Below are 27,293 nucleotides of genomic sequence, written 5' to 3'. Positions count from 1 at the left end.
GGGGACTGGGGGAAATATATCGCCCCTGACACGGACAACCAACATAACAGCTTTTGTCCCGGGCCGACCCGTAATTGGCCGCATCTGACTCCCTTTAACTTACCTAACGGTTTATTGAGGAAAGATAACCCCATTATCCTTCCGACGACAGGAAATGCGTTTTGGATTATTTTTTTTAAATGCTTGTCAACGGGTGTCTGATATTAATGCATTTTGCTATTATTAGCCCTATGCCACTCGTATTGTTCAATTTATGGCCGGTCACGTGACAGCATTACTGTCGCTTCACTCCGTTTTACTACAGCACAAAATGTCAGCCGTGTACAGCCATCATTAGAAGACGGAACTTCTTCAATTTATATGTAACCTTCCGTTTTTTTATGTGGCCGTGTAATAAAACCATTGTTGGGGTCACAGTGACCTCCCTGTTACGTAGGGTACACTTGTTTGATTTATTGCTTGGTGTTTGATGTACTGTATAGTGTACACACTAGTCGTGCTAGGCTGTAAAGCATAATATACATCAATGCTTGTCTCCCCTGTAAAGCATAATGTATATATCAATTCTTGTCTCACCCGTTTTCATTTGACTAAACCTCAATATCTGTTGTTTAAATAGTTTGCGGAGATCTTTTAAAAAGTTGTATTTATGTTGTGCACGTCCTAAGACCGATATATTAAATAGTTTCTGTACGTGCTTGCGTGAATGTAGTTGTGGGTAGTTTAACCACCAGTCACGTCAATGGTTCATTTACCAATCTACGATCCCTAGGGGTGGGTGGGGGGGGGGGGGATGGTCATTTGGAGAGTAGAGTCTGCTTCCAAGTGTTGTACATTTTCGTTACAAAGGTGGGGGTTTAAATTAATCTATGGCATGGGCAGGTGTTAAAAGTAAAGATGTATCATTGTTTTAAAATTTTACATAAAGCACTGCATATAATCTTTATAATCTTTGTTTAAATTCTAAATAGAATGAGAGAAAAATAAACTACACACTAAAAAAAGATTTTTATATGCACCTAAATGAAGGGGAAGGGGGGGGGTGGAATCTTAAGCTACAGTGATACATGTAGGCTATCAACGATTCGGTTATAAAATCTTGGGGCATTCAATTCCAAATCTTGAAGCTCTGGGCAGTATATGTCAACATATCTGACATGTATTTTTGCTTATAAGTATTGAAGCTAACAGTTAAAGATAACTGAGTTTTATTATGTGATCGTAAAGTTTTCAATATAGCCTAAGGACTTCATTCCATAACACCTCCTAAACAACACCGCTATAGAAACACCTCAATAGCATCACCTCTATAACAAAACCTTTATAACACTACCTTTATATAACATCACCTCTATAATATCACCTCTACAACTTAACCTTTATATCAACATCTATGTAGAATTACCTCTATAACAACACCTCTATAGCAACACCTCTATAGCAACACCTCTATAACACTACCTCTATAACAATACCTCTATAACAATACCTCTATAACACCTCTATAAAAACACATCTATAACACTACCTATATATCACCTCTACAGCATACTCTTTATAACAACCTCTATTTAGAATCACCTCTTTAACACTATCTCTATAACAACACCTCTATAACAATACCTCTATAACAATACCTCTATAACACCTCTATAAAAACACATCCATAACACTACCTATATAACACCTCTACAACATAACTTTATAACAACATCTCTAACACCTATCTAGAAAGTTCTCGTCCAACTCAACCACCCCCAGAGCCAGACGTTTATTTTTTACGGCCGGCCACATCTGTCGTGGTGCAGGTAAAAATGTCACGGTGACCTTAATTTCTCCCCCTTCATCTGCCTGCATGTGCACCGCTGACCCCAGGTCTGTGCTGTCATGTTGTTAGCTGACTCGTTACGTTAGATGGGGGTCAAAGGCTGATGGGGTCACGGGGTTGAGGTGACTAAGGGGGGAGGGGTCAAAGGCTGCTGGGGTCACGGGGTTGAGGTTACGGGGGGGGGATGGGTCAAAGGCTGCTGGGGTCACGGGGTTGAGGTGACTAAGGGGGGGCGGGGAGGGGTCAAAGGCTGCTGGGGTCACGGAGTTGAGGTGACTAAGGGGGGGCGGGGAGGGGTCAAAGGCTGCTGGGGTCACGGGGTTGAGGTGACTAAGGGGGGGAGGGGTCAAAGGCTGCTGGGGTCACGGGGTTGAGGTGACTAAGGAGGAAGGGTCAAAGGCTGATGTGGTTGGGGGGGGGGTCAAAGGCTGTTGGGTTTGTGGTTAAGGGGGGGGGGTCAAAGGCTGCTGGGGTTGTGGTAACCGGGGGGTGAGGGTCCGGGGCTGGTGGTCTCGTGGGGTTATGGTTTCTAGGGGGGTTAGGGGCTGGTGATTATTAGGAGTCGATAGCTGGTGGGGTGTTCAAATAAAATTTTAGATTAAGGTTATATTAGATGGGTAACTGTTCAAATAGAGGGAGAATGAACCAGTGGTTAGAGAATATAAAATGTAGTGCTTGTCAAAACTGATTAGTCAGATAGGATATCCGTCTCAATGTATGTACCAGAAAGTATTTTACAGAAAAACAAACGCGCCGCGTCCAGTAATTCACTTGGAATTTCCCCCATCATCTTCATCAGCTAGTCAAGCTGATGAACGTTTTGTATATATGTGTGTAACAGTGTTAAATGGTTGATAACACTGATACACTATATATATATATATATATATATATATATATATATATATATATATATATATATATATATAAATAAATATATATATATATATATATATATAACCTTTGATACACAACGTTGACCGTCACTGTTATTCTGACCACCCCTAGTTTTTGTAGTTGACCGACCTTTTAAGCCGTCTAACACGTTCTCTGAACACACTACGCGCCTTGTTCATCTGAGCGTGTGTACCTAGACATTAATCAGTTTATCTACAAGATAAAAAAACCCACAAAATACGTCACTGTTATTTTTCTAGGTCTAGTGTAAACACCTGGACGCGCTGAATAGTTAATTTCAATATTATCCTTTAAAACTGTTTTTATTAAAATACACCCACTACTGGAGTGCGCACAACGTTATGTTTGGGGTACAAGATATGTTATGACTTGAAATAACGGATGTTGTACTTCGGTGAGGGAGATGATGGGCTGTCAATATACATGGCTGTATTGAGGGGATGATGTAGCATACAGGGATGTATTGAGGGTATGATGTAACATACATGGCTGTATTGAGGGGATGATGTAGCATACAGGGATGTATTGAGGGTATGATGTAACATACAGGGCTGTATTGAGGGGATGATGTAGCATACAGGGATGTATTGAGGGGATGATGTAGCATACATGGCTGTATTGAGGGTATGATGTAGCATACAGGGCTGTATTGAGGGGATGATGTAGCATACAGGGATGTATTGAGGGGATGATGTAGCATACAGGGATGTATTGAGGGGATGGTGTAGCATACATGGATGTATTTAGGGGATGATGTAGCTTACAGGGATGTATTGAGGGGATGATGTAGCATACAGGGATGTATTGAGGGGATGATGTAGCTTACAGGGATGTATTGAGGGGATGATGTAGCATACATGGATGTATTTAGGGGATGATGTAGCTTACAGGGATGTATTGAGGGGATGATGTTGCATACAGGGATGTATTGAGGGGATGATGTAGCTTACAGGGATGTATTGAGACTTTAGCATACAGGGCTGAGTAGAGACGAGCATACAGCAATGTATCTGAGGAAAGACTTCAGCAATAGGACCGTGTTAGAGGGAGACCAGCATACAAGGCCGTGCTGATAAAAGCCTTGACGCGTGTTCATAAAAAATGTTTAGGTGCCGTCAATGGGAAACGTCGCCTTCGATGGCCTGAAGCGATGAGAACCTCACCACAGCTCCCCAGCGCCGTCTAAATATCCGTGCCATATCCTTAAAACTTAGTATCGTTATCCGAACCTTCAGCTGCATGAGTGTGAGGAATAATCGATAACTATCGCTAATCCTAACAACTTCTTCTTCGTTCTTAATTTTAGTGTTGGAAGGGACCCCCTCTTGTCCAACCAAGAACAAACTACAAGGCAGTAGTTGTTTGATTGTGGAGTTGTGGCTGTCCCCAGCTAACGAGCCTCATCTGCCCGCGAACTCGAGACTTTTCGGTTTAGCAACCATGAGCTTTACCGACTCGACCACGCCGACCCCTTAGTATAACTAAATGAAGTACAGCAATGTATTATTAACACCATCAGTAGGAATGTTTATTCAATTTTTTAAGAATGTAATTCCGCTATTGTAAGACAGTCGTAGTTTTCCCATGCCTACGTGTTGTGTAGACTGGCTATTCCGCCCATCCTCCGTAACCCAATCTCCCCCCATGAATCAGGCCCGGTAATTAGCTTGTCCCCGTGACCAGATAACAGCAGGTTAACAAACAACAGAGCCCTAGCTCGCCACATCCGCACCTTCCCCCATCACCCATCTTTCCGGATTGTGTTTTCCTAAACGTTACACGCGTATCACAAAGTTCACTGGGAAATACACCAATAAGTAAATATTTACATAGTAGACTAGCTCAACACATTATCACTTCCTTCTGGTGTATAGTTATTTGTTGATTACACATTACATAAAGGACACATTCTTGTATTATCTTTTGTTTGCTAAGGGAAAAAAATTGGGATTTCCCGAAATCTGTTCGTCACCTTACGGTATATACAGCCTAACATTTTTGTTAGCACTGTATGAACTGTGTTTGGTTTTTTTTTTACGCCACTGTTTTCTATTTCCTCGAGAGTCCTGTATGTGTCATCTACAGACACCACATAGGCCCACAGCTGAGGTTTTATCGTCAACCTTCTATATTTTCTTAATATAAAAAATCAGAACACCTTTTTTTATGAATACGGAACGTAAAAATAAGATTCAATGTAGCATTGTACGGTAGCTCATGAATATACGTGACTGTCTAAGTATAAAACATCTGAGCCGTATTAATCTTTTCAATGGCCTCCGGCTGTAGTTTTAAATAAAATTATAGTAAGGAATTTTTTTAAAAGTACATTCTAAACAATTTAACGTATTTAATTTTTACTGTATTGTTTATTGGCGAATCGAATGTAGACGGTATACATTCAATAGGAACAATAACTCTAACGTCAATCTCTGACACATCAACAGCCGAGCTTATGGGGGGGGGGGGCGCTGCCCCATGCTGGACAGATAGAGTGACCTTTGTAAGGAAGCATCATTTCCTGATTGTGTTTTTACACGACAAAGAAAGCAGAATTTCAAGTACACATGTTGAAAATAACACGACCTCCCTCACTCCCCCCCCCCCCCCCCGCCGCACACACACACAATTTTGCTTTTTGAATGGCAAAATGTTTTTTGTTTGTTTTATTATCTAGAAGAAAGCAAATGTTTAAAGATGAGTACAATTTTTAAGACGACAGTTTTCAAATGTATTAGTATTGTCTCTTGCGCCTATTTTGACAAGGAGAAAATGTTCGTGCCTCCACACCCAAACACCCCCACCTCATAAACTTTAATATAGGTATAGTCGATATGGTTTGTTAATTTGTACACAATTGTGACGTGTCATGAACGAAATTACTACTGGTAGTTATTTGGATACGGTAATGTAACCATTTAAATGGTACCTACCCTTAATATTTCTAATGTAACAATTTTAACGGTAACTACCCTTAATCTTTCTAGTGTAACTATTTTAACAGTACCTACCCTTAATATTTCTAATGTAACTATTTTAACGGTACCTACCCTTAATATTTCTAATGTAACTATTTTAACAGTACCTACCCTTAATATTTCTAATGTAACTATTTTAACGGTACCTTCCCTTAATATTTCTAGTGTAACTATTTTAACAGTACCTACCCTTAATATTTCTAATGTAACTATTTTAACGGTAACTACCTTTAATATTTCTAATGTAACTATTTTAACGGTACCTACCCTTAATATTTAAATCGTAGTCACCGTGCTTTGTGTCAAGTAAACAAGACAACACTGAACGTGAATGTACTGACTATGTCTAGTCGTTCTTTTATCTCTTAACAACAATGGTATTTTAAGTCGTGTGTTCCGTGTGTGTTCATAGACTTACAACAGTCTGCCAAGTCTTTTCATTGGTAAAATATTATTCATAACATTTTTTATAGCCCTTATGTCAACACCACGGAGAGAGAGAGAGAGAGAGAGGTGGGGGAGAGAGAGAGAAACCTCCCCTTCCTTAAACATAGTGCAGCTTTCACCCATATAGCCATCTCCCCCTCACACAGCAGCCACCTTATTCACACATTTTGACTCCCCTCACATAATTAGAGGCCATCCCCCTCCCACACATTGCCACCTCCTCCACATAGAGGCCACCCCCTCCATATAGACGCCACCCTCCCTCCCCCTACACACACACTTAACAGCCACACCTATCTACCCAAACAGACCTCAGTCTATTAATGACCCACTATCCCAGAAAGCCTGGCCTGTCTCACTCTCCCCTAAGACCCTTCTGATGACGTTTGGGATATCCCTGGGCCTGGTATTGTATATCTGCCGGATTATCTGTGTATCTGCGGCTCATCCCGAACCTGTCCTTACCCGCACGTATCTCCTGCACCCAGGTGTGATAATTCAGGTATCATTTCACCCCCAACAAAACATTGATGGAGCGCCAGAGCTATCGTGGGTAGCCGTGTCGTTGTCTCGTGAGTCGATTCCACCGACCGGATCTACTTCAAACACCCATCTACTTTACACCCTCGTTAAACACGTCTGTAGCTACACCCGCTACTCCACCAACTAGACAGCTACCAGCTGCCGATCACGGCCGTTAAAGTATAGACATTTTATGACGCTGTAAACGCTGGCTTCGTGCTTTACCGCCCTCGTAAAAATTTGTATGCTCGGGTTTTTTTTTTTTTTTAAACGGTCCGCGGTGTTTTCTTACGTGTATAGATTTGGCCACTCACGTAATCTTTGACTTTCTCGTGGGTTTGATGAGTGGAATGTTTACAGCCTCGCTTGACGGGATACTTCAGAGGGAGGAAATCTTGGGCGAGTTTTTGGTCGTTTGGGGGGGGGGGGGGGGGGGAATGTAGATGGGTCGTACTTGTTGGGTGGTTCAAGTTGTTTTTATAGTGCGTGTCATTAAATGTTCTAGTTGTCTGTGCAAGTCTAGTTGTTGGGTAGTTGCAATCGTGTTTGTAATCTTTTTGTTGGGTATGTCTAATCAATGGTGTATATGTGTTGGGTTGGTCCATTAACTATACGGAATAATTGTATTAATTATAATATAATCACCGACTATCGTGATATCTAACTGTAACACCGTGACGTCAAAAAAAATGTCGTGATATTTAACTATAACACCGTGACCGTTTACAAAGGACAATTGACACGTGACTTTGTTCCGTGACAAAAGACCCATACAAAAATGTTCCGTCAAATATCTGTGCGCATTATTTGCTCCATATCCACCCCCACCCCCCTCGTATTTCTTTGAAGTTTTGGTGTTAACGCCCAAAAAAAAGTAATGATTCCTCTTTAGACCTAGCGATCCATTCGTGACTTTCGGACTGGCAGCCAAACGCTTTACCCTAAGACCACGCCGTCCCACCAAAAAAACAATAACCCTGGGGTAAATTGTTAAGATTCTCATTTAACAGCGCCTGTTTTTTTGACAGCGTTTTATGACAATATACAATGTAAACCACATAACTCAATATTTAATTACCATATGTTGTATGTTCGTCATATGACCCAACAATAAATGACCATATGTTGTATGTCCGTCATGACCTATCATTTAATGACCATATGTTGTATGTCCGTCATATGACCCAACAATAAATGACCATATGTTGTATGTCCGTCATATGACCCAACAATAAATGACCATATGTTGTATGTCCGTCATATGACCCAACAATAAATGACCATATGTTGTATGTCCGTCATGACCTATCATTTAATGACCATATGTTGTATGTCCGTCATATGACCCAACAATAAATGACCATATGTTGTATGTCCGTCATGACCTATCATTTAATGACCATATGTTGTATGTCCGTCATATGACCCAGCACTAAATGACCATATGTTCTACGTCCGTCATATGACTCAGCATTAAGTGACTATATGTTGTACGTCCGTCATATGACCCAACATTAAGTGGCCATATATTGTATGTCCGTCATATAACCCAACATTACGTGACCATATGTTGTATGTCCGTCATATAACCCAATATTAAATGACCATATGTTATACGTCCGTCATATGACCCAACATTAAGTGACCATATGTTGTATGTCCGTCAGATGACGACCCCATCTCAGACGTTGTTGCCTGCATCCAACAAAAGCTCGAGACAGGTCTGAAACAGGGCAACAAACAAGCCAGACGGGTGGCGATCCAGCACCTCCACAAGACTAAAGAGCTCAAGGTCAAGTGTGAGTTTGGTGGCGAGAAGAGGTAAACACCGCTTGCTTTCTGTCTGCTGTGGGGTGTCTGTTGTGGGGTGTCTGCTGTGGGGTGTCTGCTGTGGGGTGTCTGCTGTGGGGTGTCTGCTGTGGGGTGTCTGTCGTATGGTAACGAGAAGAGGTAAACACCGCTTGCTTTCTGTCTGCTGTGGGGTGTCTGTTGTGGGGTGTCTGTTGTGGGGTGTCTGCTGTGGGGTGTCTGCTGTGGGGTGTCTGTCGTATGGTAACGAGAAGAGGTAAACACCGCTTGCTTTCTGTCTGCTGTGGGGTGTCTGTTGTGGGGTGTCTGTTGTGGGGTGTCTGTTGTGGGGTGTCTGCTGTGGGGTGTCTGCTGTGGGGTGTCTGTCGTATGGTAACGAGAAGAGGTAAACACCGCTTGCTTTCTCTCTGGTGTGGGGTGTCTGTCTGTGGGGTGTCTGTCCGTTGTGGGGTGTCTGTCCGTTGTGGGGTGTCTAGTGTGGGGTGTCTACTGTGGGGTGTCTGTCTGCTGTGGGGTGTCTGTCTGCTGTGGGGTGTCTGTTGTGGGGTGTCTGTTGTGGGGTGTCTGTTGTGGGGTGTCTGCTGTGGGGTGTCTGTTGTGGGGTGTCTGCTGTGGGGTGTCTGCTGTGGGGTGTCTGTCGTATGGTAACGAGAAGAGGTAAACACCGCTTGCTTTCTCTCTGGTGTGGCGTGTCTGTCTGTGGGGTGTCTGTCCGTTGTGGGGTGTCTGTCCGTTGTGGGGTGTCTGTCTGTTGTGTGGTGTCTAGTGTGGGGTGTCTACTGTGGGGTGTCTGTCTGCTGTGGGGTGTCTGTCTGCTGTGGGGTGTCTGTCTTGGGGTGTCTTTCGTGTGGTAATAAGAGGTAAACACGTTTTACTTTTTCTTGTGTAGGGTGTGTGGTGTCTGTTGTAGTGTATCTGGAGTGTCGTCTATTTGTGGTATCTCTAATTGTGGTATCTCATGCCGTATATAAGAGTTGTGTTGTGTTAGACGTGTTGTGCAACATTGTCATGATTGGTGTTGGGTTTGTTCGTGTGTTGTGTAAATTGTATGATGTGTTGTGTAAGATGTGTGTTGTCTGATTGTGTCAAGAGTGTAGACTAGCAGTTTCCTAGCTGGGACTGTCGACTAGTGCAAGAGAAGTCGCCAGAACTTTAATAGAAATATAATATATACATTATAACTAATATCAAATAATTAATTTAATAATATATTTTACTTTATTATTTATTAAGTTTAGACACAGGCAATGTTTAAAAAAATATAAAACTTTTTTTACATTCAACACTATTATCTATTTGTTACTTCCCATGTATGAATTTGAAATAACCAAGGGAAACAATTTAAAACAATCCCAAAAAATCGTTAAAATTATAAGATCCTCAATTGTAAATGTAATGGGAATTCGTTTTTGTGGTCACCAATATTGCAATAACGGACAGTAAAAATTGTATATGACTATTTATACATCTTTTATTTTACAATTATTATTTGCCTCTTATTTGAAATCCCAAACCGTAACTAAAATAAATTCACAATTTATAGTTATGTAACTAATTTAGTATGAGCAGCGATATATCATCTCCGGTTGTCACGTTTTTTTTAAAATAAATAAACCGGGAGTGATCTCCCCTAAACTTTCTCGAATATTCTTTTATAACTCTGAATATAGACATGATTTTTAATTACTTAAACTTTTAAAAATAGAATAGAATCTCGTAGAAAAAAGAATTGCGCACCAAGCGAACGCCAAAAGAAAATGTGCATAATAGTTCGCAATATTATTAGTACTTTATATATATATATATATATATATATATATATATATATATATATATATATATATATATATATATATATATATATATATACTTATATATATATACATACTTTTAATCACATTCTAAATGGTGCCCTCCCATCCGTATATACAGCCAAGGTTTGTTAAAACGGTGGCCGAATGTTCTATTCACATTCTAAATGGTGCCCTCCCATCCGTATATACAGCCAAGGTTTGTTCAAACGGTGGCCGAAAGTTCTATTCACATTCTAAATGGTGCCCCCCCCCCCCTCCCATCCGTATATACAGCCAAGGTTTGTTAAAACGGTGGCCGCAAGTTTTATTCACATTCTAAATGGTGCCCCCCCCCCCATCCGTATATACAGCCAAGGTTTGTTAAAACGGTGACCGAAAGTTTAATTCACATTCTAAATGGTGCCCTCCCATCCGTATATACAGCCAATGTTTGTTAAAACGGTGGCCGAAAGTTTTATTCACATTCTAAATGGTGCCCCCCCCCCATCCGTATATACAGCCAATGTTTGTTAAAACGGTGGCCGAAAGTTTTATTCACATTCTAAATGGTGCCCCCCCCCCCCCCCCCCATCCGTATATACAGCCGATGTGTGGACAACGTTTCGCCGTCCCTTCTCTAGACAAACGCCAGCGGTTGTATTTTTTTGACCGCAGATCGAATCCCGATCATCAGAGACAGGTCGTGTTGTTCTAGCAAACACACCACCACTCCTCCACTCCCCCGCCCCCATGTTGTAGCTAATCTTTGACAAGCCGGAAACTTGTACACTTCACTTGGAGATTAGTGTGACGTAATATAACTTCCACCCTTCCGCTAACTGCTCTTCAGTCATCAGAAGGTCAAAGTTCACTAGGGCTGCCAACAGCTGTACTAAGTCACCCGTTTAAAGCTAGGGTTCATGATGCATGAAAATAAGAGTTCAATGTAACATGGTCAGTTTTATGCCTAACAGCCGTTACTTTCCGTAACGTGAGTCAAGTATCCAATTTAGCCAATAGCAGTCCTTGAATAAAATGGGTAGTGTAGTCAATGAGTATAACCAAAAATAATGATTTATTTGACCTTTACAACCTTTGACCTATGTCTGGTTTGGAGAAGAGGAGGCGGGGGTAGCCCTCTTTATGTCATACCTGGTACTTTATCTCCGCCTTTAACACCCCGGCCCTCTACACATCAACAACCCAATAGTCATGTACCAACACGATCATCATCCGCCCTCACCACACTTTCCAGCACAGTCCATTTATAGGGGTGTGATTTTCATGTTGCTTTGTTAACGTAAGATATGCTTTTCATTTGGCTAGTCGAAATGATAACCATACTCTAATTTTTTTATTTAAAAAAACAAACAAACAAAAAACGGTAGAATAAGAGAAATAATGCGTACAGGTTTCGTTTTTCCTGGGTTTTTTTTTTTCTTATTTATATTTTTCGGGACATGCGAGGTTTTTTTTTTCAATGTACAGCACTCGTCTTAAATAACACAGTCCAACGGTTGCAAGACGTCATATCAAAGGAGACAGTTCGTTCGTCGAGCCGTTTGATGCTCAGGCTCTGGCTTTGTTTTGATAACTTGCCCACTGCAATCGTGCACCTGTCTGTTACTTCACAAGCTACACGGCACACCTCACACCCACGCCAACAAAAAGTTGTAATCTCACACGTTACACCACCACACTAACAAAAGTTTTAATCTCAAACTTTAACGTCGTTGGTCAACAAAAAATTAACATGATCTAAAATGTCTAACAGTTTATACATATTTTTAAAATTTTTGTCTATCTGTATCCGTCTTTTGTCTGTTTTTGTCTATCAGAATGGTAACCGTCTTATGTCTGTTTTGTCTATCAGAATGGTAACCGTCTGTTTTTTGTCTATCAGAATGGTAACCGTCCCTAGACCAGTCAAGTACCCGGACCTGGTGAGAAAGCTGCAGGAACTGTTCAAGATTTTGTTAAATATATTTTATACTCAGAGCAACGGAGAGGTGAGTGTATCAACCACTTCTTCTCTAACTCACGTGCTTTTGACGCCAGACCGTTGACCCTGCCCTCCAATCCGCGATCACGTGACCAGGTTTCCTGCACGTTTTGCCGGCATCTTGTATTAAAAGCGTGCGTGTAGACCGGCAACGTAATCCGCTAGTTTAGACAGACAAAAAAAAAGCTACAAAAGCTGTCTGGCTATGCTGGGAGAGTGTGTGGAATACTTTCCCACCCGCCCCCGGTGGGCACACGGGGTTGTTGTACAGTCACGTGGTCGGGTGAGCTGCTACAACAAACGGCTACACTCCATGACGTGACGTCATGGGAACCAAGCTCGCGCTCTCTGTGACGTGACATTAGAAAGTTGTGTGACGTCATACATGTCTAGCTTACATGGCGCTGGTAAAAAAATTACTCACCCGTTGTGGTTTGTCATGGACGTGAAACGCGTACCCTTAACTCTATGACTGTGACGTGACTCTCGCAAGGGTTACTCACTATTACGTGACATCATTTTTCTCTCCACTGAAGCAGCATTACTCACTAGTACATGAAGTCATGGTAGCGAAACTTGCGCCACTAACCTCCCAACACTGGAGAGTGATCAGAAATCGATATTGCCATACCCCCCCCCCCTATCCCACTTGCCTCTATCCTTTTATCCTTTTATAAGCCAAGCCCTAACGTTAATAGAAACCTGCATTAAACAGGACGTAAAACAAGCTCTATAAAGTACTGCGTTTCTAAAATACATTTACCTCCCTTCTTCCCCCCTTTCCCCCCAATATTTTTATGAAAGCCTTCCCATGTAAGCTGATGAATCATTGTCTGCTGTTTTACCATGCTACTGTGTGGTGTTGTTTTCCTTTCAGATGTACATTCCCTTAAAAAATCAGGCAGAACTCGACGCAGTCTTGCGGCTGTTAGACCAAAACGAGCACTCGACCAGCTTACGACTTTACCTCACCCCGGCTGTCGCGGGAACAGAGCCCTCCAGCACGCAGTCGCATTCGACAGTAGCGCCTGTAAGTTCTTCTAATCTCTACTTTTTTAAAACTGTATTTTATAAATGTTATGATGTGTGTGATAGGTCTGCTCGTATAACACTAAGCACCGTATCGACACACGAGTTATATCAGGGTATCGAATCATCACGTGTCAAAATGTATACCATTTCCTGAAATGTATACCTTTCCCTGGAATGTAAAACTACATGATCCTCGTATGATTTTTTAAACAGCGTATTAAGTGAAACAGTTTTGTCAAGCTTTCGATTAGTTTTTTTTTTTTTTTTGAATAATGAGATGAAGGTTTCAGCATGTTTTTAGATTACTGTCACCTATGTGAGATATCTGGAACTCGATCTAAGGCTCGAAGAATGACGTATCCGTGACCAGTGAACTAGTCTACCCTCTCTCGTGTCATTGTGTTGGTGGAGCTTAATCTTTCCTCCATCCCGGTGTTTCACTCCGTGCTACCGCCCCTCCACCCCGGGTGGTGGGTGTGGTGACAGTTGCCGCCGTGTTCTGACGTTTATGTAACGTTTATGTAACTCGATAGAAGTCATCGGGACATGTAAAACGTCAAGGTGAAAGATTGAAGCTAATGTTACTCTTGGCTTAGCCGTACCTAATCATGAAGGGTTATAACAGGCTACAACGATAGTATATTTAAGTGATATATTGTGGCATAGCTAGATAAGGACATTGATCGCTTACATACATTATATTACTTGTCTAAATGCGTGAAAATTTGGTGTATGTTCTGAGTCTAAAAGCTTACTTATGTGAGAACTTGGGGTATTGTTTTTTTATAGCGGTGGGTAAGGGGAGACGCTTCTGGATTCTTTTGTCTCAGTTAACAAAACAAACAAAAAATAATGGTGAAGGCAGTGGCGTCACTCAAGGGGGCGTTCCGGTTAAGATGACATTTGACATCATGAAAACAAATCTCACAACAGGAGGTGGAATACTGTTAGCAAAAAAAACCACACGGTTAAAAACTGTTTAAAACGCCCGCTAGCGCAGGGCTCCAACTTAGTGCATCCTTTTAAAAATAAAACAACGAAGTTTTGGTCCATTGTGTATGCATGAGCTAATTCAAGGTCACGTGGTTTCATGTATTTTTACATCATGGGGTTCCCAGCCTTTTTTTTTACTTACTTTTAAAAATATTTTTTTTTTGTATTGCGAAATACTGAGTCATCGTTGAAGTGCGGGGGCTGATTGGTTAAATTTATTGTCGACGCAGTGGTAGGTGATATTCAGATTCATCCGGGGGCGGGGGTGATATTTCGAGTCTCAGCGTACCGTTGTGTACTACATCCATAGCACCAACACACTAAACTCACATCCATAGCACCAACACACTGAACTCACATCCATAGCACCAACACACTGAACTCACATCCATAGCACCAACACACTGAACTCACATCCATAGCACCAACACACTGAACTCACATCCATACCACCAACACACTGAACTCACATTTTATAGCACCAACACACTGAACTCACATCCATAGCACCAACACACTGAACTCACATCCATAGCACCAACACACTGAACTCACATTCATAGCACCAACACACTGAACTCACATCCATAGCACCAACACACTGAACTCACATCCATAGCACCAACACACTGAACTCACATCCATACCACCAACACACTGAACTCACATTCATAGCACCAACACACTGAACTCATATATTACATTCATAACACTAACACATTAAAGACTCACATTGCATTCATAACACCAACACTTTACGTACTCACATAAGAATACTTCACACACTTCTCTCTCTCACACGCACATACAACCATTGTACACAAACACACACACACTCACACACCTTTGGAGGCACTCCGACATTTACTTTACGTTTCCAGCTCTCCAAAGTACCACAAGCACTTATATCACAAACACTCAAAGTCACTTTTCCACCATCTCCTGTTATTTAACACCCCCTCCCCACTCCAGTTAGACTTGTCCCGTGGCAGTGTTGTTAGCATTAGTTAAAGGGGACTTGATTCTGTCCAACTTTGAGTGGAAGGGGTGTCAGAATGACGAGAAGGACTCGTGTATAATAGTAGAAAACGAGGGGCTGGCGAGGGTTCTGACATTTAAATTGTTTCCATTTGCTGAGCATTTTGTTCCTGGCATCTTCATGTAATAATGGATAGGCTGGATGCACGGGGCTAATGTACCAAATTGTTAGGTAGATGAACACGGAGATTGTCAAATGTATCTATTTCGGGCTTTGTTCCGTATAGTACATCCCATCAAAAAATACATTGGTTGCAACATTATTTTCATTTACATATGCGTTTTATCTTCATCTAATGTCATTTGCTTTTCTTCTAAATTTTGGCAAAAACAATGATCCAAGATAATAATTGTAAGCGCGAATGTACAATGCACATCGTGGGTAATCAAGTCCACTCCTGAAGTCTGTGACCCAGTGTCATGCGCACATATTAGCACCAGACAAAAACCTACCCAGTGTCATGCACACATATTAGTACCAGACAAAAACCTACCCAGTGTCATGCGCACATATTAGCACCAGACAAAAACCTACCCAGTGTCATGCGCACATATTAGCACCAGACAAAAACCTACCCAGTGTCATGTGCACATATTAGCACCAGACAAAAACGCGCACATATTAGCACCAGACAAAAGCCTATGCCACACATACTCTGTTCACACCTTCCTATACGACTTATCACTCTGTCCGCTCGCCGAGTTCCCAAGTTGCCGATTTGTGCATTACGGGCAGCCAAACCAGATTAGATAAGATTTTATGAAGTCCTGAAACGCACCTCATTCTTGAGGTAATATCCGGATTATGCGTTGTTTATTTAACGTACAGTTTGTCTTCTGGTCCGGTAATTATTTTCTGGTTCGACGGTCTTTGGCTGGTCCGGCAATATTTTGTTGATCCGACAGCCTTTGGCTGTTCCGGCAGTCTTTGGCTGATCCATCAATCTGATTGGTCAGGCAATCTTACGTTGGTCCGGCAGTCTTTGACTGGTCCGGCAATCTTTTGTTCGTCCGGCAGTATTTGGGTGTTCCGGCAATCTTTGACTGGCCCGGCATTCTTCGTCTGTTCATGCAATTGCTGTCCAGTCCGGCAATCAATAGTTTTGATTAAACTAACCAACATCGTAAATCCCATGTAGCGCGCTGTATTCCATTAAATCTATCACCAGTTGATAGTTTTGGTTATACTAAACAACACAGTAAACCCCATGTAGCCTAGCTAGCTGTACTCCAGTAAATCTATCATCAGTTGATAGTTTTTTTTATACTAAACAACACAGTAACCCCATGTAGCCTAGCTAGCTGTACTCCAGTAAATCTATCACCAGTTGATAGTTTTGGTTATACTAACCAACACAGTAAACCCCATGTAGCCTAGCTGTACTCCAGTAAATCTATCACCAGTTGATGTGGTTATGTAGTAGAGCAGCTCTTACAGTTTCGAGGCTCGCCTGTAGCATGTAGTGAAAGTGCTGGGGGAATATTTAACTAGCGCTGTTGAGCCTGGAGTGGGGGACATAGGGACCGCTCTAGACGGCGGGCATCCAATTAATGAACTCACTTATGTCATCGTTTTAACTTGTTTGGACTAGGGGGAATTGTTTTTTTTTTAGACCCTCGGGTAGGACTCGGGGGATTGCAGAGGTGTCCTTTGCCTTGTGTCCGTTGTAGATGTGACCTGTGTCAGTTGTAGATGTGACCTGTGTCAGTTGTAGATGTGTCCTGTGTCAGTTGTAGATGTGACCTGTGTCAGTTGTAGATGTGTCCTGTGTCAGTTGTAGATGTGACCTGTGTCAGTTGTAGATGTGTCCTGTGTCAGTTGTAGATGTGTCCTGTGTCAGTTGTAGATGTGTCCTGTGTCAGTTGTCGGTGTGTCCTGTGTCAGTTGTCGGTGTGTCCTGTGTCAGTTGTAGATGTGTTCTGTGTCAGTTGTAGATGTGTTGTGTCAGTTGTCGGTGTGTCCTGTGTCAGTTGTAGATGTGTCCTGTGTCAGTTGTAGATGTGTTCTGTGTCAGTTGTAGATGTGTCTGGTGTAACTGATGTAACTGCGTCTCAAGCCATTGGGTACAGTTGTAGATGTGTCAGTTGTAGATGTGTCTTATGGCTGGTGTCAGTTATAGAATGAACGTAGCAAACATTTCTGCAGGTAATTTATGAGTATGTGTGTTGGGAGGGGGTGGTGTGGGTGTAGACTTGTACAATGACAGCGTTACTCAACGCTTGAGCCAGCTGGGAAGTTTTGATACATTGTTTCCACTCTAAGCCCATTCTCTGGGGGAATTGAAGTAATCAACTCTGTTGATAAGCTTGATACAACTTTGTGGAGTAAACAGTCGAGCAATGATAGAACCAAATCACCCACCACCACCTCTAACTGGGTTAACAGACGTGACTTATCTCCCCTGTCATCTCGTGTATCCGCCGAGGATACGACGAGGGCGAATATGACCAACTAACGGTGGCCCTCTAGACGAGCACTACGACGGCCTGGCTTTGTATATTCCGTGACGATATGGGAGATTGCATCCACGTGTACACCGGTAGCCGGCCGGCAGAGACCGGAATGCAAACCGTACAGCAGATGAAACATGTACAGCCGAGGACCCCCGGAGCCGGTGCTATTTGTACACGGATCTCTCTTGTTTATTTAACTGCTGGATTTTGTTGCACGTGCCGCCATTAGGTGGCCTCATTACCACGTGCTATCTTATGCGCAGCCGCCTCAGCTCGGTTCAAAAACTTGCGCACCGTTGATGCAATCTTTAGAAACTGATGCGCACCATTTATACAATCTTTAGAAACTGATGCGCACCATTAATACAATCTTTAGAACCTGATGCGCACAGTTGATGCAATCAAAAACTGATGCAGAAAACTATTAAGCTCAAAATAAACAGATTCCACTCTAAAGATATGAGGCAGGTGGTTGTTGATTCTACGATTGTGCTGTGTGTACAATGGCCAATAAGTTCGCTTGTATATTTATCTCACTAAAATCTGGAGGTGCGGTAGATGCCGTGTACATGCCGTGTGTTCAGCAACAACACGCCAGGCGTAGGTTCTCATTCGTCGTTATAGGAGCGACGTGTTCGGGGGATAGAGCACACCACTGATACACAAAAGTCTCGAGTTCGGATCCCAAGCTCTATTTCCTTGGAATCCTTGAGTCCACCCAGCTCTGATGGGTACCTGACTTGTCAGGGAGTATTGTAATTGTGTTTATCTGTGTAATAAAAAAAAAAGGTGACCACAATTAAAATAGTGGTGTCACTTGTCGATCTAGAGGTGTCTATTTCCCTGTGTTATGACCAGGATTTAAATAGTGGTGTTAGTTGTTGAAATAGAATCATCTATAGTCAAAAGTAAAGGTTTCTGGTGCTGTCTTAAATGTTTATCTGAGCTTAATAATCCAATGGTTATAAAAAAGATGTCTACTGCTGTAAATAGAGATGTTGGCTATCGACATCAAAGTCAGTGTTTCTTCCAGACTTTTTTCTCCGGGGGGGCACTTGAAATCTTCGGGGGGGGGAGCGGTAAACTTTCTTCGGGGGGGGGGGGCGGACACTGTTAAAAGTATATATTTTCTATATAAATTATATAAAATTCATTTCGTTCGGGGGGGCGGTAAAAATTTTTCGGGGGGGGGGGGGGGCTTTGCCCCCCCCCCCCCCCCCCGAAGAGATGCCTGGAAGAAACTCTGATCAAAGTATCTCCGGACGTCATGTAGGTGTCCTTGCCTTAAAATACATCCCATCGTATGTGCATCCGTCGGGACCTATAGATTACTATAGATGTATCTGATAAAGGGCTGGAGCTCCCACAGATAAGTCTAGGCTCGTAAAAACACATCAAAGTGTTGGGAATCTCTGAACGTTGGCCGGCTGTGGGGGATCACCTCGTGGCAGTTGGCAGTCGTTCACGTGATACCCGTCCGAATCAGCTGGTGGTAATACACACAGGTAAAGCTTGGCGCTATCTGAAACGTTTTAACCGACGACCAACAACCGCTCAATGTTAGGAGAGTTTAATCTTAGGAGAGTTTAATCTTAGGATAGTTTAATCTTAGGATAGTTTAATCTTAGGATAGTTTAATCTTAGGATAGTTTAATCTTAGGATAGTTTAATCTTAGGATAGTTTAATCTTAGGAGAGTTTAATCTTAGGAGAGTTTAATCTTAGGATAGTTTAATCAGTGTTTCTTCCAGACTTTTTTCTCGGGGGGGGGGGGACACTTGATATTTGGGGGGGGGGGGTCAACATTTTTCGGGAGGGGGGGGGGGGCACTAGCAAAAGTGTATGTTTACTATATAAAATCCATCTCGTTCGGGTAATTTTATTTAATCTTAGGATAGTTTAATTTTAGGATAATTGAATCTTAGGATTGTTCTAACATAGGATAGTACAGTATTAGGATATTACAGTCTTTGGATAGTAAATAAAAATGGTGGCTGCAGTGAGGTTAAGCTAATGGTAATTAAAGAGGTTGTGTTGGTATCCTCACACATTGAAGACAGTAAAAGGTACAGAGATGTTCTTGCTTTGAAGATGATCGACTTTTTTTCTTTACCTGATTCATTAATCCATCATGTGGTTGATGGCTGTGAGCGACCTTGAACTATGTGGAGCTGACCACGTCGTGAAGTAGCTGGATGGCCTTGTTCATGTCAGGGAAGACATCGGTACGCTACACTAGAAGACAATTTTTGACCTCTAGAGAGCCATCTTAAACTCTTGGCCTGCGAGTCTTGTAATGTGAAAACTTTTCATAAAGCGGGAATGGGACATCTGGTGGAAATGTAAAGTTTGTTTTGATGTGTCTTCATCACCGGCAGTGTGATTGGAAGGAATTCAAAATAACAGAGGGGTGGGACGACCAGAGGCGTTTCCAGTCTCAGGAAACTTAGCTGGGTAGATGATGTTATGACAGGCGTACCACACAACAGAGGGGTGGGTCGACCAAAAGACATGCAAATTCTCAGAAAGCCTAACTTTACTCGAACAAATATCTGAAAATTTAATGAATAACCGTGTAAAGAAAATGAAGACAATTTGTGTAATTTGGTACTCGAGTAAGGAAAACGACATTTTGTGTTGTTGTTTTTTTTTTCGTACAGACGTGTAAGGAAAATGGCTACAGTTTTTGTATTCATGTACACATGTGTAGTAAAAATGACGACAGTTTGTGTAATTTAGTACACACGTGTAGGGAAAACGACGTTTTTTGTATATTTGTACACACGTGTAAGAAACATGGCATTTTGTGTATATTTGTACACACGTGTCTCTAAGTGCCTCTTAACATTCGTCAATGGACTTTGGACTTATTCAGATACTCAAGTTGTGTGGGTGACTAGGATGGTGTGTGTGGGGGGGGGGGGTGAGGTAACCGTTTTTTATGGGTTAAGACTTAACCTGCTTATCTGTAGCGATTAAGTTACTTCAATGTCAAATAACCGGAGAAAAGATAACTTCAAACCGTTTTCTTGTCTGTTGTAGCGGGTAGGTCACACACAGAGGGCTAATTGATGTTTAGGGCCAGTTGATAACTGACTTGAAACTAACCAACTGGTTATGACTGGTTGGTCTTAACTGGTTGGTCCAATAATCTGAATATGGCAGAGGGGTGGTGTAGGTCTGAGCTCTCTGCTGTCTATTTAATTTATTTAAGACCCCACAATTAACTACTCTCTCTCTCTCTTTAGATCGCTGTACTTGCTTATATACACAACAGCACTAGCTAGTATATAGCTTAGAATTTAGCAATAAGAAGGGCCCCGTTAGAATATAGCCACAGTAAGGACCCCCCTTATAATTTAGCCAGTAAGGATCCCGTAACAGTTAAGCCCTAGTAATGACCCCTTAGATTTTAGCCACACGGACCGGACCCCCTTAGAATTTCGCCATAGTAAGGACCTACTTAATTTAGCCATAGTAAGAACCCCCCCCCCCCCCCCCCCCTAGAATTCAGCCACACTACGGACCCCTTAAAGTTTAGCCATAGCTATTTCCATTTAATGAAACATCCGATGAAACACACTGGGAATTTTGGAGTAGAGACCCACAATAGAAGTGTTAATCATTGTAACTCTCGACAGTCTATTACTAATGGCGTTAGTCAACGGCCTCTCGAGTGTTTTGTCCGAGAGTTTGAATGAGAGGGGGTGGGGGAGAGGAGGGGCAGTGTCCTCGACTGAACTACAACACAGAAATGGCACGTTCTCTGGTCGTATTACAAATGAGGCATCACGTGATCAACGTGATTGGTCATTCTTGCAGCTGGTCAAGTCTTGGTCAGTTGTAGATGACCTCGTATTTGTCAGTCTTGTATTTGACCTGATTTTGGTCAGTCTTATATTTGACCTGATTTTGGTCAGTCTTATATTTGACCTGATTTTGGTCAGTCTTATATTTGACCTGGTATTGGTCAGTCTTGTAGCTGACGTGGTATTGGTCAGTCTTGTAGCTGACGTGGTATTGGTCAGTCTTGTAGCTGACGTGGTATTGGTCAGTCTTGTATTTGACCTGGTATTGGTCAGTCTTGTAGCTGACGTGGTATTGGTCAGTCTTGTAGATGACCTGGTATTGGTCAGTCTTGTAGATGACCTGGTATTGGTCAGTTGTCATATTTGACCTGGTATTGGTCAGTCTTGTAGCTGACGTGGTATTGTTCAGTCTTGTAGCTGACGTGGTATTGGTCAGTCTTGTAGATGACGTGGTATTGGTCAGTCTTGTAGATGACCTGGTATTGGTCAGTTGTCATATTTGACCTGGTATTGGTCAGTCTTGTAGCTAGCCTGGTATTGGTCAGTTTTGTACTGTCTACACTACCTTCAGCCAGTGTTCGAACCCACTTAGCTCTCTGCTAAGACCTTCTCTACATCCTACACACAGAGGAACGCTGTTTATTTGTATGGCGCGGGGTTAGTTTACAATGTAGGCTTCCATAGATATATATAGAGCTCTTTATATTCCTTTGACGACTCGGCCCATTTTTTAAATTGGAACCCGACTGTTTCATTCATTCTCTGGGGGTCTACTTCAGCATGTATTGTAGGGTAACATGCAGCGTATGTGAATGGACAAGGGCTTTTGTTAAGTCCTGCACATACAGCGTATGTCAATGGACAGGGACAATTCGTTAAGGCCTGCACATACAGCGTATGTCAATGGACAGGATCCTTTAGTTAAGTCCTGCACATACAGTGTATGTCAATGGACAGGATCCTTTAGTTGAGGCCTGCACATACAGCGTATGTCAATGGACAGGATCCTTTAGTTGAGGCCTGCACATACAGCGTATGTCAATGGACAGGATCCTTTAGTTGAGGCCTGTACATACAGCGTATGTCAATGGACAGGATCCTTTAGTTGAGGCCTGCACATACAGCGTATGTCAATGGACAGGATCCTTTAGTTAAGGCCTGCACATATAGCGTATGTCAATGGACAGGATCCTTTAGTTGAGGCCTGCACATACAGCGTATGTCAATGGACAGGAACCTTTAGTTAAGTCCTGCACATACAGCGTATGTCAATGGACAGGAACCTTTAGTTAAGTCCTGCACATACAGCGTATGTCAATGGACAGGAACCTTTAGTTAAGTCCTGCACATACAGCGTATGTCAATGGACAGGAACCTTTAGTTAAGTCCTGCACATACAGCGTATGTCAATGGACAGGAACCTTTAGTTAAGTCCTGCACATACAGCGTATGTCAATGGACAGGAACCTTTAGTTAAGTCCTGCACATACAGCGTATGTCAATGGACAGGAACCTTTAGTTAAGTCCTGCACATACAGCGTATGTCAATGGACAGGAACCTTTAGTTAAGTCCTGCACATACAGCGTATGTCAATGGACAGGAACCTTTAGTTAAGTCCTGCACATACAGCGTATGTCAATGGACAGGAACCTTTAGTTAAGTCCTGCACATACAGCGTATGTCAATGGACAGGATCCTTTAGTTAAGGCCTGCGTCGCTCCAACGGTTTGCTCAATGTCTTGCAGGGACACGCCGTGAATCGGGTCACGGAGGGCTGGGTTTCTAGCGCTTGAGAAAATGGACGTTGGCCCAAGGTGAAGGTCAACTGACTTAGTGTCGTCGTTTCAACCCCATCAGTGTTACCCTCGTTCATAAAAGTAAAAAAAAAAGTTGCCCATTTTGTATTTGAGTTCATATTTATTGAGCACGGCATGTGATTGGATGGTGTGGTCAGCACTATACTAAGCCGCCTTTACTTTCTCTAATCATAGCTGGGTAAAGTCAGATCGAGATCCGAACTCGAGACATTCGGCTTAACAGTCGAGGGCTCTACCACACTATCACGCCATCCTACCATATACATAAAGTTTGTCTTAATTTTTTAAGGCCATCTGAGTGTCCACCACAGTTTACAAAGCTGGTCGTTATTTCAAGGCCATCCCCGTATAAGCTCACACAAGTGTCCACTCCCGTACACCATGTAAAGCCTGGCACTCGGCTGTTGATTTTACGCTCGGCTGAGTCTCGGCGACTGGCGGGCCTGAGACTAGCGTAGGTGTTCGCCAGCCAGCCCGAGGTTGATCGTAACTAGGCCAGAATCGTGACTGCACGGGTACCACGTGGTGTCAATAGAATGACGTAGATCACCCGGCGAGGGAATCAATTAGACTGCAAGGACTTCCAGAACAGGAAAAAAAAAAAACGCACCGTGACAGCCATATCGGAATGTCAAGCGGTGTGACTGCACAGAATATCTGCCGCACGGAGAGGGCGGGGATCTACAGGTGCAGATACATTTTTAAAGAAAACACATTAAATATTAAACGTTGGTCTATGGGTAAAGGGAAGAGGGGGGGGGGGGGGTGTACAATGCCAAGTTTGCCGTGTCTTACAACTAAGGAAAACCCCATGAGGGCGAATAGTCGTTGATGGGCGCGGTTAAAATTGTTGGCGCCATTCAAAGTTTAATACAAAACAAGGTGTGTGTGTGTTTGTGATGGGAAATGAGAAAAGATCAACATGTTGGTAGTCGCAGGGTTTCTTTCTGATATTTCTCTCTGGTGTTGGGGGGGGGGGGGGGAGGGAGAGATTTGAAACTTATGGTGGTCACTTAAAATTTTCTCGGGGGTCGACACTTTTTAAATTAGATCTATATAGTTTCTATACAAACATTTTTTTTTTCATTTCGTGCGGGGTAAGGGGGAGAAAAGGGGGATTGTGCCCCCCCCCCCCCCCCCGGAGAGATGCGATTAAGAACCTCTGGATAGTCGAGGATGACTGCGAGCTTGACTTGAATAAGACTTAAATTTTAACGTGACCATTTATAGATTTCATCGTTTACAAAAATAGAATCAAAATATATTGGAAAGCTGTTTCAATCGTGTGTTGGGGGGGGGGGGTAGAAATTGCAAATGGCATATATTGTAGGTGTTATATTATAGTTCTTAAAAATACTGTGAAAAACTAGTTATTTTTTTGTGAAATATGGGCTGTGGGGGAGTGGAATAGATGGCGTTTCAGAGGGTGGTTCAAGAATCGGCAAAAATGTAACGATGTAATTATAGAGCTAATTACTTTTATAGGTGTATAGATAATTTATATTAAAGGTTTGTTTTAAATATTGTATGCCCTTATATCTATTTTGTTTTAAAGTGTTTGACAAGATCTGCGTGTTACAATTGATGTATGTAAAATGTCGCCATTGTAACTTTGATGTTGACTTCTACTCTGACAGGTGCGGCAGTCCCCCAGTCCACCCCCAGGCTCACTGCCACACGTCTATCACGGCAACAGCTCATACGCCGCTGTGGAAGGGGAGGGGGCCTTTATTCCTGAGCCAAGTCATGCAGATACTCACACGGTAAGTACAGGTGGTTGGGGCAGGATGGTGGTTGGGGCTTGAGTGGTTGGGGCAGGATGGTGGTTGGGGCAGGATGGTGGTTGGGGCAGGATGGTGGTTGGGGCAGGATGGTGGTTGGGGCAGGATGGTGGTTGGGGCAGGATGGTGGTTGGGGCAAGTTGGTGGTTGGGGGAGGATGGTGGTTGGGGCAGGATGGTGGTTGGGGCTCGGGTGGTTGGGGCAAGATGGTGGTTGGGGCAGGACGATGGTTGGGGCAGGTTGGTGGTTGGGGCAGGATGGTGGTTGGGGCAGGATGGTGATTGGGGCAGGATGGTGGTTGGGGCGAGATGGTGGTTGGGGCAGGATGGTGGTTGGGGCAGGATGGTGATTGGGGCAGGATGGTGATTGGGGCAGGATGGTGGTTGGGGGAGGATGGTGGTTGGGGCAGGATGGTGGTTGGGGCAGGATGGTGGTTGGGGCAGGATGGTGGTTGGGGCTCGGGTGGTTGGGGCAGGTTGGTGGTTGGGGCAGGATGATGGTTGGGGCACGGGTGGTTGGGCAGGTTGATGGACAAGTGGTTGAGGTAGTATGGTTGTTGAGACAGTAAGGTACTGGTCTGTGGGGGGGGGGGGGAGTAGTGTCAGATGGTGACTATATGGTTGTGGCAAGATGGTACTTGACGGCAGGCCATTGGTCCAATATGGCAGGCCGTTGAAAAGAAAGTCTTTAAAGTTTTTGTTTAACTCGTCCCATGCAGATGTTGTATCAGACTGTGTCCAACCATTTCCACGCTCCAACCCATTACACCTACCTGTTTATTTAACACACAAAAATTTGACTTTTTTTTTTTTAATGTTTTTCAATATAATGTAATGACCGTCATTAACTTGCCGAACTACCAGATCAGTTTTAACGAACGGTGAAAGCTAATTGGATCTCGTATCTCGCAGCCACTTCTTGCGTTTCACCGAACTAGGTCAGACCCAATTCTTCCTGACCTCGTTTCATCCCCGGCTCCCGCCTGCAGCAGCCAGCAGACGTCTCAATCTGGTCGAGATACGGCACTCAAGTGGCGGGAACAATGGGAGATAATCACCGCTTGTCTGCCGAGGCGCGGGCAGTTGGACGCGAGGGCTGTTTGGATGTGTTGTCCTACCGTTACCTGCAGTTACCCAACTCTCTATCCACCAAGCCTGTGGCTATTTTTAAACAACGGGGGGTTATTTTTAGTGGGATAGGTTATTGATTTTTAAAACTATTTATTACAGTACTTTCCCGGTATTTCTAATAGCCATTAAGCTCAATGAGATTCGTCTGGTATTTCGGCCACATAAAATTTTACGCCCCGTTAATTTTGTTATGTCTTTACATTCTTGGCGGAGTACAGGGTGGGTCTACTTTTCCGGTACACGATAACAGACTGTAGTCAAGCATATATCACATAGCAATAATCTCTAACCCACCCATGACCCTAACCCTGTCTACCACTGGCCTGCTTTAGCGTGGCACACGACTGTCACCTGGCATAGCCAGACTCTAACCCACCCATGACCCTAACCCTGTCTACCACTGGCCTGCTTTAGCGTGGCACACGACTGTCACCTGGCATAGCCAGACTCTAACCCACCCATGACCCTAACCCTGTCTACCACTGGCCTGCTTTAGCGTGGCACACGACTGTCACCTGGCATAGCCAGACTCTAACCCACCCATGACCCTAACCCTGTCTACCACTGGCCTGCTTTAGCGTGGCACACGACTGTCACCTGGCATAGCCAGACTCTAAACCACCCATGACCCTAACCCTGTCTACCACTAACCTGCTGTAGCGTGGCACACGACTGTCATAGCCAGATTCTAACCTACCCATGACCCTAACCACCACTAACCTGCTGTAGCGTGGCACACGACTGTCACCTGGCATAGCCAGATTCTAACCTACCCATGACCCTAACCCTGTCCGACACTAGTCCGATGATTTCTGACGACGAGCTGTAGATGCCAGGTTGCATGTTACCAACTGTAGGGCTGTACCCCCCCCCCCCCCCCCACACACACTCAAAAGGCCAACAAAACCGATCCGTCTTAAAGTGACATCAAGCACCACGAAC

The 27,293-nt window shown here is 43.3% G+C and overlaps 1 protein-coding gene across 3 annotated transcripts in view; it reads left to right on the top strand.

Moving 5' to 3' along the window:
• The window catches only part of LOC131944405 (mitogen-activated protein kinase kinase kinase 3), a 63,625-nt gene that overhangs the window by 26,553 nt on the left and 9,779 nt on the right, over nt 1–27,293 (top strand). For all 3 annotated transcript variants that reach the window (XM_059304991.1, XM_059304990.1, XM_059304992.1), the window contains exons 3-6: nt 8,361–8,514; nt 12,199–12,304; nt 13,175–13,327; nt 25,078–25,203. In XM_059304991.1, the coding sequence (XP_059160974.1) occupies nt 8,361–8,514; nt 12,199–12,304; nt 13,175–13,327; nt 25,078–25,203 (539 nt within the window). The remainder of the gene's footprint in view (nt 1–8,360; nt 8,515–12,198; nt 12,305–13,174; nt 13,328–25,077; nt 25,204–27,293) is intronic.

The sequence above is a fragment of the Physella acuta genome, unplaced genomic scaffold (assembly GCF_028476545.2).
Source record: "Physella acuta isolate Inbredline_101_S28 unplaced genomic scaffold, ASM2847654v3 ptg000490l, whole genome shotgun sequence".
Classification (NCBI taxonomy): Eukaryota; Metazoa; Mollusca; class Gastropoda; family Physidae; genus Physella; species Physella acuta.
This window is presented reverse-complemented; position numbering and strand designations above follow the sequence as displayed.